Raw genomic sequence first — 18,212 nt, 5'->3', positions numbered from 1 at the left:
GCTCAGTTTATTTCTGGGAAATATTTTCTGATTTTTATAAATTATTTGACCAAATTAAATATGGCACAGGAGTTACTTCAGACATTAATAATATAAGTTGCATTTAATTATTTGTCATTACTTTTTGCATTATTGTTTCCTTATTTTTCTTTGTTAGTTACAATAGTTTTGAGAAGTACAATATTGTAAATGTTTAAACATGTGATTGGTAAAATATTCTTAATAGTAGCCACTGATTGCCGCTTACATTTAGTCTACTGTTTGCATTTACCTTTTCAGTATGGATTTAATTGCAAATTGTGATTCTTGACAAACTTTTCACGGGAAAAATATATTAAAATATATTACTTTAGGAAATATTAGAGTATGTTAGAGTTGGTGAGAAAATGAATTAAGCCCACATGGTGATATAACCAACTCTGTTAATGATGTCTAATTCAAAGTAGAAGTGAGCCTTGAAGACAGCGTGAAATGTTAGAATGCAGTATCTTTCATATAATACAGTATTGTATAGTTCTGGAAAAAAATCTGCCTGAATAATTGAAATTAAACTTCTGTTCTGTGGAGAAGAATTGCAAATAATTTCTTGCTCAGTGGCTGAGGAAAGTACTGGCTACAAACACAAAATGTTTTGCCAGATCAATCTTGGATTTATTTTTCTGTTTTATTCACTTCTTTTTATCTATTTTTTGTTTTACATTTCTGTCATCTTTCTTGAATGTTTGTAATTGAAAATATTTTAACACTTGACATTGGTTTGAATATGTTTAGAGTGCTAGACTGCTAATTTATTTCATTGTGTATAGTTTTCCGTATTTGAATATTGTGAAAGACCAAAAACTAACAGTGTGTAAGGGGTCAAAGAAAGTTACTAATGTATCATTATATTTTGTTTACTTACATTTGCCTGTGATGAGAGACAGCTATAATGATCCTTTCTGTAACCAAACAATTTTTCTACCTTTATGGTAAATTCACTTATGCATAATTTACCACAGGGCATATGAGATTGAAAAACGATTGAGTACTGCAGATTTGTTCAAGTTTCCTAACTTCGAAACAGTGTGTTGGTATGTTGGCAAGCACCTGTTAGACACTTTCAGAGGTATGTGTTACCATTACAGTTGTGTGCATATATCTTAGTTTGTGTTCTTACTTTTATAAGATGGTAATATGAACTGAAATTTCTTTACAAATGCAATCTGTATATTGACTTGACAAGTTTAGATTATGGGTGTCATCTAGAAATTGTAACAAGCTTGCTTCAAATCTGCCTGAATCACTTCAGCTTCCAGTGTATGTGGCATTAAATCCAGTAAAATGCAGAGCTATGGGTAATGGATGACAGGAAAAAACAAAGTGGTGAACTTGTTCATCTGTCACTCGATGGTCCTCATAGACAATGTCTTCTTATGCTCTTCTGGGTTTAATAACCAATAAGCCATAAGAGTAGGTGTTGCTGGTAGGTTAAGGCTGAGTTACAGGAATTATTCCAGGTTAAGGTTCTTTCTTCTGTTGAAGAAGACAACAAGCAGTAAATTACTGGTGTTACCTCACAATCCTTCCTTTGACCCCCAATACAGCAACACCATACCCATGAATATGATCATTACTTTTGATAATCTTCTCAATTTGACCAATCTCCCACAACCTCTCCCCCCATTTTTCCATTGACTTTCTCATCCAATTCTTGAGACACAAAACATAATCTGTAAAGTGTCATTTGTACATTTAATATTGAGGCTTTTCTGCTCCCTTTTTTGTTTGCGTGTTTGATTATTTTCAACAAGAGCTATCAGCCAATTAAGCTATAGTCCTGAAAAAGGGGGCATTCAGTTAAGCAGAATCACTTGGGAGAGAGAAGTGTTATGTAGTAACACATAGCTATTTTGACTAATGTAATAACATCAAACCTACTTTTTATTATGAGATTTTTGGATAAGGTGCTGATTAACAATGTGAGGCATTTTGTACAAACATTTCCTGTAGCATGTTTTTTCTTCAGAACTGTTTTTCTTCTGATACATTTTATTTTTAGTTTTGCAGTATTTTGCCTGATATTAGATAAAAAAATAACCAGTAAGTAAATAAATCAAATCCTCTTCTTCCAACAGAGAGCTCTCAGTTATCGCATTACTTCTGTTAGCAGTGTGTAGCATCAGACTTTTTATCTTGATCATTTACCACTGAAAATGCAACATGTTAGAGATTGACGTTTTATTCTGCTACTGAATAGAACTGAGCAGAGGAGCATGTTCAGAGTGAAAGAAATTCTGTAAGATTTCCTGAAGAGTGTATACTGGCTGATGCCACCCTGTTGAGTCATATTAACCAACCCTGAGTTTCTCCCAAAATTGAAACTAGATTAGAAACTTAAATTTAAGCATGGTTGATTGTTAGCCATTTTTGATGGGAGGTTGTTCTAGATCATTCTCCCATCAATGCATCTGAAGGAATGGTCCTCAAGCTGCACCCATGACAGTTCCTTGCATATGTTTGTACTTGTCAAAGTAACAATTGGAGAAGCCATTTCACTTTAGAATTTTTTAAAAATATTACATCTATATAAACAGGAGATTTCCCTCTTCAGAGTAACAGTCCTCTTGCAGAAATTCACCACACCAGGGAAGATACAGGAGAATAAAATAATTTTGATCTTGAAATATTTGGATTTTTTTTCCCAAGATGGAAAAAAAAGCAAAAAAAAAAAACCTAAGTATGCCTGTTCAGGCACCACTTTTCACTGCGGTCAAATTGTTCAAAATGATAGTGTATTTTACAGTATGTGTTCATGTGCTCTAATGTATGAGTGTGACATATGGTATAAAAATTACATGGTTTATTTTTAGTTAAAGTAATTACTATGTAGTAGTAGTATTGTTTTTTTCTTGTCTTAGATATTAAAAAAGCATGTACTTTGGTTTAACCTAATAGTCTTATGTAGCACTTTAGTAACATGCAGCCAGAACTGAAAAGGTATTGCTTTATATACCTTAGAAATAAAAAAAATGTACTTTTTCATAACATCTGCTCACTACCAAGTTCAGTTCCACTGATCATTTTGTTGGAATGCATTTAAAATTCTTTTTAATTACCTCATTTCCGTTTAGGCTTACGAGAGAACAGGAGACATCCAGCAGCATATCTAGTTCATGGCGCTAAAGCTCTCAATAATGCATTTCGTAGCTGGACACGCAAGGAAGTAAGGCTGTACATTTCAAGTTTTGGATTGGGAAATGGTGGATGGGAGTGTTGATATTAAAGTAGAAAACCCTGTCTTTTGCTTTTGTTTGCAGGCATTGTCTGAACATGAAGATGAAATCCCTGAAAATATTAAGACTCAACAGTTGGTGAAAGACTTGGCTAAAGAGATACGTCTTGTGGAGGTAAGATTAACATATTCATGAGTGAATGGTTTCCTTAAGATTTGCAATTGATTTATTTAAAAGTGATTATGATTATAATGTTTGTGGTGATGCATTGAAGCAGTTACTGGTATTGCAAGAAAAACAGTTTAAAAGCATTAGATTAATCAGTTGAAGCTGCATAGCAGCACATTTGTCATCTAGAATAGAATACAGTATGAAGAATTACAAATAATGTCCAGGATGCAGATGTGGTTGTTTTAAGATGAAGTGAGTACTGTGCTATCTGTGATTATATAAGTATTGAATGAAGAAGCACTTCAAGGAATGCTGTGGAAGCTCATTTATGCTGATGAGCTTGTTCTGATGATAGGAAGCAAGGTGCAATTGAAAGAAAAATAATAAAATAGAAGGCTGGTATGATAGGTCTTAAAATCAGTGCATGACAGACAAAATTGATTGTTGGAGAGGAAAGTTGTGGAAGAGGTGAACACGTCGTATGTGGGGTAAACATATTGACAGTAACTCTTTTAAGTGTATGGTTGCTTAAAGGGAGCTTATTAAAGTTGTTGTGCAAGTATAAATGAGTTAACATCTATTGAATTGCCCATTTGTAAGAAATAATGGTGGCTGGCAACCTGCTACAACAGATTTAGAAGCATGTGACAGAAAGAAGAGAAATTGGCCAAGTGTAGGAAATAATTCACTTCTGTTTTCTTATCATTTTTTATTTAAATGGTACCTTTCAAACTAAAAACGCAAGGGAGCACCCCCGCCTCTTCATCAGGCACAAGTAGTTAGATTGTAGCTTGTTTGGGGTCTGTATCCACCACAAAGAAAGGTTGTGTTAAATATTCAAAATGAAATATAAATATATACTGTATAAAAAAAAAAATTTTTTTTTTTAATTAAAGTTGCTGCAGAGGCACTGCTGAAGCAGTTTGATAGAAAATGCAAAGTGCCATGTGCTGCCTGCTTTCTGTACCATATCCAGCAAGATGGCAACTTCAAGTTTTAATTTTGTATTACTTATTCATTCAGAGCTTTGAATACATTACTAACAGTAATCATTCGTTTCATATAGTACCTTTAGTACAGAGCATATTATTACATACCACTTTTTCTTTCAGCTCATGGTGATACACCACTAGAAAAATCTTATAAATATTATAATTTGTTTAACTTCATCATAAAAATCTATCAGTTACTGCTCACATACACAGTGCACTTCTGAAATATTGATGTGCCCAAAAGCATTCTGAAGATAGACATAGAAGCCACTTCCCCACTATTTGTACCTAATGACTTAAAAATAATGTCCTTGGATTTTTTCTTTTTAAATGCAGTTGGCTATGATTCTTTCAGTATTTCTTTTAAATTTGTATATCTCTTGTCTCATCTCCCTTTTTCTGTATGGAGCTAACAAAATATGTAGCATTAGACAGATGTTTATTTTTTAAGGGCCACTGTTGAATTATAAAAATTAATTGATTAATCATGAAATAAAAAATTTTAATTGAAATAAAACTGCTTATTCTCAGTTTATCGTATTTGCTTCAATTACACATTTATTTCTGTACCACATTTTCATACAAATTATGTAACTGATGTATAAATAATACAAATTAAGAGAAATTAAATTTAAAATTGATTATGTCAGCTGGCTAGGTAGGACAGAAAAAATAAAATAAAAAGACGGTGGTCTCATGGCTGGTTGGATTATCCGCTTTCATTTAAACATTCAAACATGGCAGGTGGTTGCACAGGATTTTGGTCACAGGTTCATTAAAGAATATCATAACTCCAGGCATGTCTAGTTAATTAGGTGTGAAACTAAAATGTAGTTACGAAAAGTCCAAATTAAAAAAGTGGGTTTTTGAAGTTTAAGGAAATGATCTACAGTGTTAGCCTGGCATATCTCTGTTGGTAAATGACGTCACATTTTTAAAGCATAACAACAAATGCCTGCCTCACAACTTCTTTTAAGCTTGGTTCTTGGAATAATAAATAGACCGCTATTAAAAGATCTAAGATTACAACTTTGAATGTAGTAGTATAGGCACTTCAAAATATAGGAAGGATCAAGATTACTTAAAGTCCTTAATAAATTCTGAATAATACAAAAGCATCAATTAATTTCTCAGCATATTGAAGTATTATAGTAGGTGTATCTTTTGCAGTGTTTCGGAAATGGGGAAAAATGCAGTCTTAGTAATATGGTTATTATGCAATTTAAATTTTAGGTCAGAGTCCATGATTGCACCTAAATTCTTCCGCCTTGATTTTAAATTCTAAATTCTAGTGATTCCTTTTTTTTTTTTTTTTCTTCTTCTTCTTCTTTCATACTTGGTTCTGAAACTTTTACCTTTCTCACTTTCTTCCTTGAATACTTGTTGTCATTCACCTGTATCTGCCTTGCCTTCCCCAGCTATCCCTGACATCATGATGTCATTGCTGAGCTAAATCCCCTGCTTGTCAGTACTTCCTGACCTGTGCCTGCATTTAAATTTCTCCATACTCCATGTAAAATTCTTCATTAAATGCACAAAATTAAAGCAATGCTAGTTTTACCTTATGAGTCCATTAGTATAGCTATAGCCTTGTTAGCACTGTTTATTCAGTTAAAAGCTACATTTTCTCTAAAATAAAATACACAGATTAAGTGTTACGAGTCATATGTAATCAACTAAAAAGCTCCAATTTTTAAACCCCATTACAATATCCTAAACTGGACGCCACTCCATCAGATTCCACTATCAAACACATGGATACACGTGAGAGACACTATAGCTGCATGAAAATGCATGCTTTGTAGAAAGAAACTATTTTGCCCTTGGTCTGGTTGAAACTATTTAATATATGGGGACTGTGCAAACAAGGTTCTGCATTTGCAGTAAGAAAAATATAAAAAGCACTGCTCATTTCAAAGTGCAAGTTAGTCAATTCCACAGTATTTGAGCAGGAGTGGCCTCACTCTTCACTGTTAATATTTACTCTGGAAACTTGATTTTTGTAACACACACTTATCACTACTGTCAGAATTCACATCTTCAAAGGCAAGTGTATACACAATGGTAAAACAGTATTCCTGTCTGAAAAATACTCTCCTCGATGCAGTTTTCTGGATTCAACAGATCAATGCTGACTTGTCACCACAGAGCTATTCACTGTTGAGGATGATGTACAAAACACCAAATGTCAAAAACTTGTTAATGTGTTTGTTACAATCAATTAGCAGTCAGTAACTAACCAAAGAGGCATTTTCGTTTAGCTCGCCTGGCAAGAATGCTGGCTCTGTTTTTGCCTTTTCATAGTTCGGGCCCAACCACTTCCAACACCCGTTTTTTAGCCATGGTAGAAGTGAATTCTCGCACCTGCCACATAATCCATCCATCCATCCATCCATTTTCCAACCCGCTGAATCCGAATACAGGGTCACAGGGGTCCGCTGGAGCCAATCCCAGCCAACACAGGGCACAAGGCAGGAACCAATCCTGGGCAGGGTGCCAACCCACCACAGGACACACACCAAGCACACACTAGGGCCAAGTTAGAATCGCCAATCCACCTAACCTGCATGTCTTTGGATTGTGGGAGAAAACCAGAGCGCCCGGAGGAAACCCACGCAGACACGGGGAGAACATGCAAACCACACAGGGAGGACCCGGGAAGCGAACCCGGGTCTCCTAACTGCGAGGCAGCAGCACTACCACTGCGCCACCGTGCCGTCCTCCTGCCACATAATTAAACAATAAAAATAAAAAAAAAAGAAATTATTGAAGACTAAATAACATTTTCCCTTCTGTAAATCTGTAATTTAACCAGTGTTATACTTGAAATCGGATAGTACACTTGTTATCTTGCCTTTGGGCCACAGAACACTATTTTATAGCTCTTATTTTATCAAGAGTTGAATGGTTGAGTGCTGAAGTGTATTAAACATGTTTTTGCAGACAGTGCTACAGAACATCCATGATGTATGTGCCTGCTGCCTTGCCTTGCTGAAGTTCATACACTGTAGAAATGAACCTGTACCTAGTGACCATCTAACCTTTCTTGTCTGCTTGTTTGCCTAAGTATATGTACAACTTAGGTTTTTTTAAGACAGTGCCACCTTACGCCACTTCTAATAGGAAGGATGTCATACTTGACAACTGCAGTTGTCAATCTCATTGTCAGTGGGTGTCAGATTATATGCCTCCATGAGCACATCTCAGCACAGTTGCACATTTCCAAATTATTGCAAGCTCGTCTCTTTTTCCAGTGGTCAGTAATGTGCTGCCTGACAGAACCAGAATTGTCGGAATGCTTTCCAGGTTTGGCGAGCTCAGCTGCAACCTCAGTCTTCTTTTGCTTTCTGTTATAGCGCCAAAAACATGAAACACCAGACAGATGAGCCACTTCTGTTTGCGTGGTCCAAAACATTCACGTTCCTTATAATGCAGCATATGTATTGAATTTACAGCTGTGCGCTCATTGGTTCTCAGTTCTCACTTACGCTTACTCTGCCTATATGACTTAAGACAAATTTTGTAAAAGCAAGATGCAGTCTAGTCAGAATGAGACTCTAAGTATGTCAGACTATGTGACTGGAGGTCATGGAAAATGCACTGCAATTGCCTTTGATTAGCTAAGATTAATTAATTTAACACTAGTAATTTTAATGTAAGCGAGAGCTACTGAAGGAAGACTAAATCATATTTAAATTAGACCTGTTGTAGAAATAAGTATATAAGCTGTATCATTCAGTAAGAAGAATGCTTAAAACTGTAAATACATTTTTTTCTAACATTTAGTTTATCATTTACACAATATACTGGACTGCAGATGTTAGATTTAAATAAGTATGTGAAACATATGCGGCTCTATTGTTATAGGTGATTGACATTTTAATAAAAATGTGAAGCGACTACACTCCTAATTCTTCATCCACCCACACACAGTTTTATGACTATACCCATCCTGCATATTAATTATACAATAATTGCCTGTGTTTGATAGTAATTAGCAACTGCTAATGTTTTTGATTTGGGAATATTTTATATTTATCCAGTAACTATTGTACATTCTGTGCATTGACTCAGAAATGCCATATTGTGGAAAAAAATAGAGTTAGAATTGTGCACTTCCATCTTGAATAATGTACAGGTAGTCCCCAAGTTACAGACATCCGACTTATCACTTACGAATGGGGCCGCAGCTGCTGCTTCATCTGTCTGGGGGACGTGACACAGGCTCCTCAATTACTGCCACTCGGTCATCTTTGCCCTGGGGCCACAGCTACCGCTCGTGTGCAGGACGGAGGCTTGATGGGGATTGCAGTGTCCCTCTCCCTCGAACAGCTGCCCCGTTCATTCTCGGTGAGCGGCTGGTTATGCTGCAAGCGGTGACCCAGTTCTGACTGAACTGAGGCCATTGAGGGTGAATGGGGCGGCATGGGGCAGCATTGTAGTGTGCCTCGGGTGGTTGCCTGTTAAATGGGGGCGGTGGCAGGCAATTCGCTACCCGCCTTTGACAGCACCCTTTTCTTTCTTGGTGGGCGAACACTGCAGGCAGCATACTGTATTGCAAGTGGAGGTGACTGTGTGGTGGGCAAATGGTGAACCACCCCTTGCCGCCCCCATTCATTCTCATTGGCAAGCCAGCTTGTACCGTTGCATACATAGCAGGAAGTTGTCTCTCCTCAGTACACCAGACATGTTGACGACTGGTGCCTTCCTGCTGTGATAGCGTGTACAGTGCTATGCAGAAGAGCTTATCTTAACCTTTTGCCTTCACCCTTCAACAAGGTGTCTGAAACAGAAATCTGATGCAGGTGCTGGTGATACAGTAAAGAAGAGAAAAACCATCACCATGGAAAATTAAAGTAGAAATAATAAAAAGGTCAGAGAGAGGTGAAACTCCATCATTCATTGGCAGAGCACTTAGTTACAGTCGGTCAACAATAGCATTTATTAAAATAATGGACCTGTTCCGACTTACATACAAATTCAACTTAAGTACAAACCTACAGTCCCTATCTCGTATGTAACCTGGGTACTGCCTGTAATCTTTTTTTGTCCCAGAAAAGTCCCTGGGGAGATAGTTGTTTTGTTAAAAAAAATACATTTATATTTTTTTTATTTATATCTTAATAACATTGCATTTGTTAATAAGCCGTGTTTTGGATGTAGTTCTCTTATTTGTATTGCTACTTATAATTTGGAAGTTCTCTTTAATAGAATTGTTTGGACTCGTACTTATTGTTTGTTAAAGGATCAGATTCTTTCTGCAACTTTAATTTTAATTTTGTTTAATTTCCTAAAATAGTTTATTAAAATAATCTCACTGTCTGCCAGGACATCTTCCAACAAAATATGGGTAAATCTGGGGCACCTTTTGGAGTACCAAGAGGTCCTCCTTTGAGCCAGAATGCTCCTGGAAATGTGTTGGTTACTCCTGGTCGTCCACCTGGAAAAAAGAGAGGTCCAAAGCCGAAAGAAACATCGCTAGCTGCAGCTTCCACACCAGGCAAGAAAAGAGGTCGCAAGAAGAAAGAATCAATAGCCTTGGATGCATTGGCAGCTCCTACGACGACGGCTGTTACTGCTGAGCTAGATGTACTTGAAATCCATACCAAGCACACCCTTAAGAAATACCAGACACCTGAGCAGCAACATAAGCAAAAGGTAAATGATTCAATCTGCCAAACGTAAAGGTGTAAAGATTTCAGAATAAATTACCCATAGTAGTGTTTGCTCACTATATATCCAACAATGCCCCTGTGGAAAAAAATAAAGCTTAAATAATAGGATTACTATGTTTTTTGACCAGCTTTAAGTTTTACTCCGATGGCCATGCTCTCTCAGGTTTGTTTTGTTTACAATCCTGTTTTTTGTAAAAAATTGATCCAACTGTATGGAATGATTAGAATAAAATCAAAAATAAAAATAATAGGATTAAAACTAAATAAATACTTGACCTGTAACTTTTTTTTAATTAAATTCTTTATTGAGTACTTTGTTATTGTATGTTGTTAAAATAGACAAAGATATAATTAATGTTATACTTATTGACATTTTAATAACAGATATTCCAAGTTGCATTAGAATGATCTTATAGCTGGATAGAGTGCCTTTTATTCTCCCGTTTTTTTTTTATCTCCAGTTTGATCTGTCAGCATCATGTCTGGGAGAACTTGAGGGTGAGATTGATGAGAGTAAGCTTCGTCTTGTCCTCACTAATGGAAAATCTACAAGGTGAATCTATTTCCCAGTAGGACTATTTCTGATGCTATAGCATGTATTCCTCCTATTTATTTTTTTCTGACACATTAAATCCATACTTTTTCTTTCTGGAGTTCATGTTACTCACTATTTATCCTTTTTAAAGTAATTCTGAATGTGACTATTTTTAAACCATTTAGTATTTTCCTGTTTAAGGTTGCATTGTGGTTGGGGTGGAAAGGTGGTGAAGTGTTGTTACAGTTGGGAATCATAGTGTAGCCCAAAGCAGCCCCAGGAAACGCAAACTGCATTGACATAGAGCTTCAGATGTTAATACACTTATTTATAATGCAGTTAAGAATGGACATCCAGTTTTATCAAAAGCAGAATGCAACAGTAGCCATTCATTGGAAATAAATAGTTAGACTTTTATACTTCTGTATACACATGTTTAACCCTCATTTCTACCACAAAATTTTCAATCCTCATTCCAGTAGAAGTATTTTAAGGTCTTTGATATCTTTCTGCGAAGTATTCTTCATGGTTGTGTTTATGTGCATCATTGTCATGTTTTTCTGTGTAATTGGCCATTTCAAAGTTAATGTTAGTAGTTTATATTGTAACCTGAACATAACCTTCATATGCAGTTGTTTTAGTCATTTGCTGATTATCTTCCATGTTGAGGAAAGGCACAGTGGTTCGCATTCCTAAATAACACTTTCTCCTCGTGTCACCAGATCCCAAGACATGCAAGTTAGGTTGATTGGCCCTTTGAGAAGTAAGTGTGCCGTGAGATAAACTGACATCCCATACAGAGCTGGTTCTTAAATTGAATCCCATTCTGTAAGGATAGTCTGTTGAGCGCTATGCCTATATATTCAAATAAATTGTACAAGTTCAAGAAAAATAAAAAAATCTCCACTTGAAGTAAACATCATTTAATCGTTTGCAGTTTTTTGTTGTCATTCTTACATATAAGAAGTTTTGAAAATGGTGTTCCTCTTATTCCATTTTTTATGTGTTTATATATTTTACTTTTTCCATCCAATGTTAACTGTTAAGTAAACATCCTAGCTTCACTTTAAAAGAAGCCAGTATAATAGAACATTGTCTCTTTCTTAATTAAAAATTAAAGTAGTGCTACATTACTTTGAAACTTTGATATCACTCATTTATGGATTATGGACCTCTATTGTAAAGTAGTATAATAAACGCCATACAAATTTGAAAGTTTTAATAGCAGTAAATTACATATCTCCTTAACATACAGCATTTTTTCACACATTTTTGATGGATCCATTATTTTATAATCATAAATTTGACTCCAACATAACATTAAACTTTAATCATAATTTCCCTTTTCCTTTAAACTGATAATACTGAAATGTTCCTCTCATGGTATGCAGTGTATAGTCCCTTCATAACCATTGAATAACCCACAGCAATTTTATTAAACATTAGAACAACAGCATTATTTGTTGGAATTTGGATGGCATGAATACTTGTTTCTTTTCGGTTGCAGCAAAAAAGGGGTGAAGTCAAACTCAGCATCCAGGAGCTTACAGCCTCTAATGGGACAGTTTGACAATATAAAGGGTCAACTAAGTGGATTACAAAGCAGTTTCGACTATGACTCTGAGGAAGACTTGCAAATTGATGAGACTCCTCGGAGACAGAGAAAGGCAGCGCTGAGCAAGAGAAAACTTGCAGGTACTTTGACATTGTGTAAGAACCTGATGTCTAAGCAGCAGAACTTAAACAATGAGAAGTACAAGTCCTGATTCAGGAATAATAGTTTAAAAATGTTTTCTGTGTTATAGTGAAGCTTTCTGTATTTCTACATAAAGCTACCTTCCAATATCATGAAGGCTATAGATGTAGACGCAAAATGAAATATTTTTTTGTGTGAACTCAGAATTTTCTTTTGAAATTTTTAATAATTTGTTGCACCATTTCTGTTACAAGGTCACTGTGCAATTTATTTTTCTTTTTCATCCCATTTTCAGGTTTGCCTAGAAAGCTCCCACGTGCCAAGCCTTGTTCAGATCCGAACCGAATACGTGAACCCGGAGAGGTGGAATTTGACATTGAGGTACATTGAATAAGGAATGCAAAATTTACTTTTATAGAGTAATTTTTCTATAGTACACATCATTTTAGGGCAGTTTAAAAGTGCACAGTTATAATACATTCGTTAAATTTATGTTTTATAGTTTAAACAAAGGTAGTTTAAATAACTTGCTCAAAATTATAAAGTGAGCAGAGGCAGGGACTCAGAAACCAACCATGACAGGCAAACCAGAAATACTAAAAGTTCTTTTGGTGATATTTGTCAGTTATTTGCATTGACCACATAATACTTATGTATGTGATATATTTTTTTTTTGTTTTTAGAAACGCTTAAATTAACATGATAGTGTATAGTTTCAAAATTGCATTTTTTGACATTTAAGGAGGACTACACAACAGATGAAGATGCCCTAACAATAGAAGATGTTAAATCAGGAGGAAGTGGAGGGATCTTGGACCTCCTAAAAGCTAGCAAGCAAGTGGCTGGCCTGGACAGTGCTGCACTAAGGTAGTATTCATTATGGTTGACTCGATTTCAAACTAATTTAAATGATCTAATTGTTCTACAACTTGTCAGCCTAGATTATCTCATAGAGTTCCTTAAATACTAGAGCATAATTCTTGAAGCAAGCAGATATCGATACTAAGATTAGCCCTGGAGATTTTTAAAGACCTTATGTTTTGTTGTGTAAAAGTTTTCATGAAAGGTAATTTAACTTCTAAGGTTCTTTTGATTTTGGTGGACAAATAATATAATATAATCTACGCATACACCACTTGATATTTACCTATGTAACATTCTTTCATCACTCATTCTCATCATAGACTGCAAGGGCCGATGATGGCTACCTCTTTGTCAATACTTTAGCAAGGGCCTAAGTCGCTCTCTTCACAAGCCGGACTCCTGTTGGCACACCCAAATTTCTACTCCTGAAAAAGTTACATTTTTAAACTGCCTTAGCATAGGCCAAGAGCTACTCTCATGCTGGGTCTCCCCAGTTAAGCTACCTTTGAATGGGCTGCACAAAACAAACTTGTTAACAATATGACCAAGGCTGGCTTCCTCAGCTTCAATATCTAAGTAGGGGCCAGAGGCTAGCTACCTCATCATTTATCCTGGATGGGCTGCACAGTTACCCTAACATACACCAGGAAGTTCTCCTACCAGATTTCCTTTATATTTGGTTTTCCCTGGTCTCTACCTTTGAAAAACCTGAACAGATATTAATAAAAAAAGAACGTTTTAGTGAGGTAATACTCAAAAAACAATCATTAAATGCTAGAGGTAAAATGTATAAGAAAACTATAAAGCCAGTTTCGCTTCAACATTACCAAGAGAGTTCAGTGTTGACATTGTTTAGAATCCATTCTTATTCAAGCACCTTCATGGCACATCCTTTTTTCTCCTTTTCTTCATTGTGGCATACTTTAGTTGGCGCTGCACTTTCTTCCTTGGACAACATTATGATTCAGTGCTGCTGTAGTGAATTCCAGCAGGTTTCACTCCATCTACCCAAAGAAATCTCAATACAGCCCATTTTTGAACAATGGTGCAATCCTTTGACTACATTCATTTGATCTTGGCTTCAACTAGACTAATGGCAGAGCGCTGTGCTTTACTGTTTATATTCACAATACCCATAAGCTATCACAGATGTGTTTGTATTGTGTCAGCTTGTGTGAGTTGCGGTTACTACATAATTTCCATATTGCCTATGTTTTTAGATTTACTCTCATACATACTTTTGAGAAATCTGAAATTTTTTTTGTATATGTTTTATTATGCTGTAAGGGAAAGAACCTGAATTATTTAAAGATTACATAAGTGCATACTTTTTGTAGTTCAGTCTTACTAAACTCAGTATTGTCAAGTTTTATGATTGTTTCATTCTGTGCTTAAATAAGTTATATGCGGGGGGAAAAAAGGCAAAGATTTGATAAAAGAATCTTTTTTTTCACAGTTCGAGGTTAGAAAAGGTTAGTTTTTTACAAGGATATAAAAATGTCTTTAAAACTGAATTTTAATAGTGAGAACAACAAACGATACAGAAAAATACCAAAATAAATAAATAATAAATGCCGTTACATGCGTGTAAGACTTAATATAATGGAGAGTATAGTTACAGTAAAGTTAATGCATTTAGATAGTTCACTACTAAAGTACCTTCCGCAGTTAAAAGCTACTGAAGAGATTTTGTTTTTTCTGAGTTCATACTTAAAAGGATGTTTTATAAAGATAACTTTTTACTATTTTTATTTTTTATTTATAGTGTTAAACTATACCTTAATTAGAATAATAGAATGTCATTCATGCATTCCTTTTTTGTTTCAGAAAGAAATATTAATGACCATTAGAAATGGCTATTCTGTGGTAGTCCAAAAGGAAATTAAAAAATATATTTTTGAAGATTTGTTTTTTATAATTATATTAGTTTATTGTGCTTAATCTGAAAAAGGAATAGTGCCATTGTAATTAGCGCTGCTGCCATTTAGCTCTAAAGTCGTAGGTTTCTCTTCTAAGCCCAGGCATGCTATTGGTGGAATATTTTAAGAAGGAACTAGTACAAGTTTGGCCTTGGATGAATGTTATTTTGTGACTGCTCTGGCTTAGATAAAAAGTAGTTTTGAGCTATCACACAGTGATTTGATGCGTAAACTATTTTACCTTTGTAACTGTTTGCTGCCCCTTTAAAGAAATCTTTTGATTGTTTGATTTGGTTTGTAAGAAATCCTTGGAGTATGGGCGAGTTGCAATAAGATGAAGTTGGGTTTCATCATAATAAACATCCTTGGTTTGCACTCTTCTCATTACCCTTAATCTTTGAAATTATTACTTTAAATGATCCACTACAGTGCATCCGGAAAGTATTCACAGCGCATCACTTTTTCCACATTTTGTTATGTTACAGCCTTATTCCAAAATGGATTAAATTCATTTTTTTCCCTCAGAATTCTACACACAACACCCCATCATGACAAAGTGAAAAAAGTTTATTTCAGATTTTCGCAAATGTATTAAAAATAAAAAAATTGAGAAAGCACATGTACATAAGTATTCACAGCCTTTACCATTGAGCTCAGATGCATCCTGTTTCCCCGATCAACCTTGAGATGTTTCTGCAGCTTAATTGGAGTCCACCTGTGGTAAATTCAGTTGATGGGACATGATTTGGAAAGGCACACACCTGTCTATATAAGGTCCCACAGTTGACAGTTCATGTCAGAGCACAAACCAAGCATGAAGTCAAAGGAATTGTCTGTAGACCTCTGAGACAGGATTGTCTCGAGGCACAAATCTGGGGAAGGTTACAGAAAAATTTCTGCTGCTTTGAAGGTCCCAATGAGCACAGTGGCCTCCATCATATGTAAGTGAAAGAAGTTCGAAACCACCAGGACTCTTCTTAGAGCTGGCCGGCCATCTAAACTGAGACATCAGGGAAGAAGGGCCTTAGTCAGGGAGGTGACCAAGAACCCGATGGTCACTGTGTCAGAGCACCAGAGGTCCTCTGTGGGGAAAGGAGAACCTTCCAGAAGGACAACCATCTCTGCAACAATCCACCAATCAGGCCTGTATGGTAGTGTGGCCAGATGGAAGCCACTCCTTAGTAAAAGGCACATGGCTGCCCACCTGGAGTTTGCCAAAAGGCACCTGAAGGATTCTCAGACCATGAGAAGCAAAATTCTCTGGTCTGATGAGACAAAGATTGAACTCTTTGGTGTGAATGCCAGGCGTCACGTTTGGAGGAAACCTGGCACCGCTCATCACCAGGATAATACCATCTCTACAGTGAAGCATGGTGGTGGCAGTATAATGCTGTGGGGATGTTTTTCAGCAGCAGAAACTGGGAGACTAGTCAGGATAAAGGGAAAGATGACTGCAGTAATGTACAGAGACATCCTGGATGAAAACCTGCTCCAGAGCGCACTTGACCTCAGACTGGGGCGACGGTTCATCTTTCAGCAGGACAACGACCCTAAGCACACAGCCAAGATATCAAAGGAGTGGCTTCAGGACAACTCTGTGAATCTCCTTGAGTGGCCCAGACTTGAATCAGATTGAACATCTCTGGAGAGATCTTAAAATGGCTGTGTACCGACGCTTCCCATCCAACCTGATGGAGCTTGAGAGGTGCTGCAAAGAGGAATGGGCAAAATTGGCCAAGGATAGGTGTGCCAAGCTTGTGGCATCCTATTCAACAAGACTTGAGGCTGTAATTGCTGCCAAAAGTGCATCGACGAATTATTGAGCAAAGGCTGTGAATACTTATGTACATGTGATTTGTCAGTTTTTTTTATTTTTAATAAATTTGCAAAAACCTCAAGTAAACTTTTTTTACATTGTCATTATGAGGTGTTGTGTGTAGAATTCTAAGGAAAAAAATGAATTTAATCCATTTTGGAATAAGGCTGTAACATAACAAAATGTGGAAAAAGTGATGCGCTGTGAATATTTTCCGGATGCACTGTACATTTTTAATTTCTAACAGCAGCAGATAAAAAAACTTATTGTTCTCCAGCATACCCATAGCATTGAAATATTTTGATATTTTGTTACTTAATTTTTCCAAAAATATTTTAAACATCTAAAATTTACTTTGTTACTTTTTATTGCCCTGTATAGTGAGGAAGCACCTGCCTCTCCAAGTACAAGAGAAGCCATTCAGGGAATGCTATCCATGGCAAATCTACAGTCTTCATCTTCCTCTGGAGGTGGAGCCTCCTGGTGGGGCAGTGCAATTGATAAGGCAGCTGCTGGAGCCACTGCAGGGACTCCATCCCATACGTCAAAAGCCGGCATAATCCAGAGGCCGGGAAAGCGAACAATCAGGCGACCAGCTCGTCATGACAGCGATGCAGGAGATGAGAGCTTAGATGAGCAAGAAACATTAGGAGCCTGCTTCAAGGATTCTGAATACAGTAAGTACCAGGAATGAGTTTTGGTGTGACAAATCAGTTTGGCCTCTCTTGGATTATGATAATGAAAAAACTTAATATATTTATTAAGAGAACATTTAAGACCTCTGGTCTGTTTAAATACAACTTGAAATTATTATTCTGCCTGTGTGTAAAAATGTGATAGTCACTAGGTATGGAGACATAGTTCTTGTCAACACCTATCTTAGACTTTCAAATTTCTGGGATCAATTCTTGTCCATATAATGTGTGTGTTGAATTTCTGTCCTTGCCTGCATAAGTCGTCCAACCCAATTGGGTACTGCATGTTAGTACATATTTTTAAATTGACCCTCTTTGTGTATATGTACAAGTATGCTATGTTGTAGATTGACTCCATATTCAGGGATGGTTTTGGTATTACATCCAGTCCCCGAAACCTTGAACTATATTTAATGGGTTTAATAATAAATGAGTAGATATATTAGGAACTAAACAATAGTTAGCTTAATCCATCTTAAGGATTACTTTTATTTTCAGTTTTTTTCTTCTGTGTTCTATTAAATGTACTTTTTTAAAATGAAGTTTTTATTTCTTATCTCCTGCTAATTTTAGGGTTATAATTCTATTTTTGTACATAAAAAAATTTTCCTGCTACTGGATAACACTGTAAAATGTA

The 18,212-nt window shown here is 36.1% G+C and overlaps 1 protein-coding gene across 1 annotated transcript in view; it reads left to right on the top strand.

Annotated features, from left to right (window-relative positions):
• phf8 (PHD finger protein 8) overlaps window positions 1-18,212 on the top strand; it is a 57,636-nt gene that overhangs the window by 29,513 nt on the left and 9,911 nt on the right. Inside the window, exons 9-17 of the mRNA XM_039776268.1 lie at window positions 999-1,105; window positions 3,111-3,202; window positions 3,297-3,386; window positions 9,704-10,033; window positions 10,512-10,603; window positions 12,093-12,280; window positions 12,577-12,662; window positions 13,024-13,148; window positions 17,262-17,557. Coding sequence (XP_039632202.1) covers window positions 999-1,105; window positions 3,111-3,202; window positions 3,297-3,386; window positions 9,704-10,033; window positions 10,512-10,603; window positions 12,093-12,280; window positions 12,577-12,662; window positions 13,024-13,148; window positions 17,262-17,557 — 1,406 coding nt within the window. The remainder of the gene's footprint in view (window positions 1-998; window positions 1,106-3,110; window positions 3,203-3,296; window positions 3,387-9,703; window positions 10,034-10,511; window positions 10,604-12,092; window positions 12,281-12,576; window positions 12,663-13,023; window positions 13,149-17,261; window positions 17,558-18,212) is intronic.

The sequence above is a fragment of the Polypterus senegalus genome, chromosome 13 (genome assembly GCF_016835505.1).
Source record: "Polypterus senegalus isolate Bchr_013 chromosome 13, ASM1683550v1, whole genome shotgun sequence".
NCBI lineage: Eukaryota > Metazoa > Chordata > Cladistia > Polypteriformes > Polypteridae > Polypterus > Polypterus senegalus.
The sequence above is the reverse complement of the archived record's forward strand: the minus strand, read 5'-3'. Positions and strand labels throughout refer to the sequence as shown.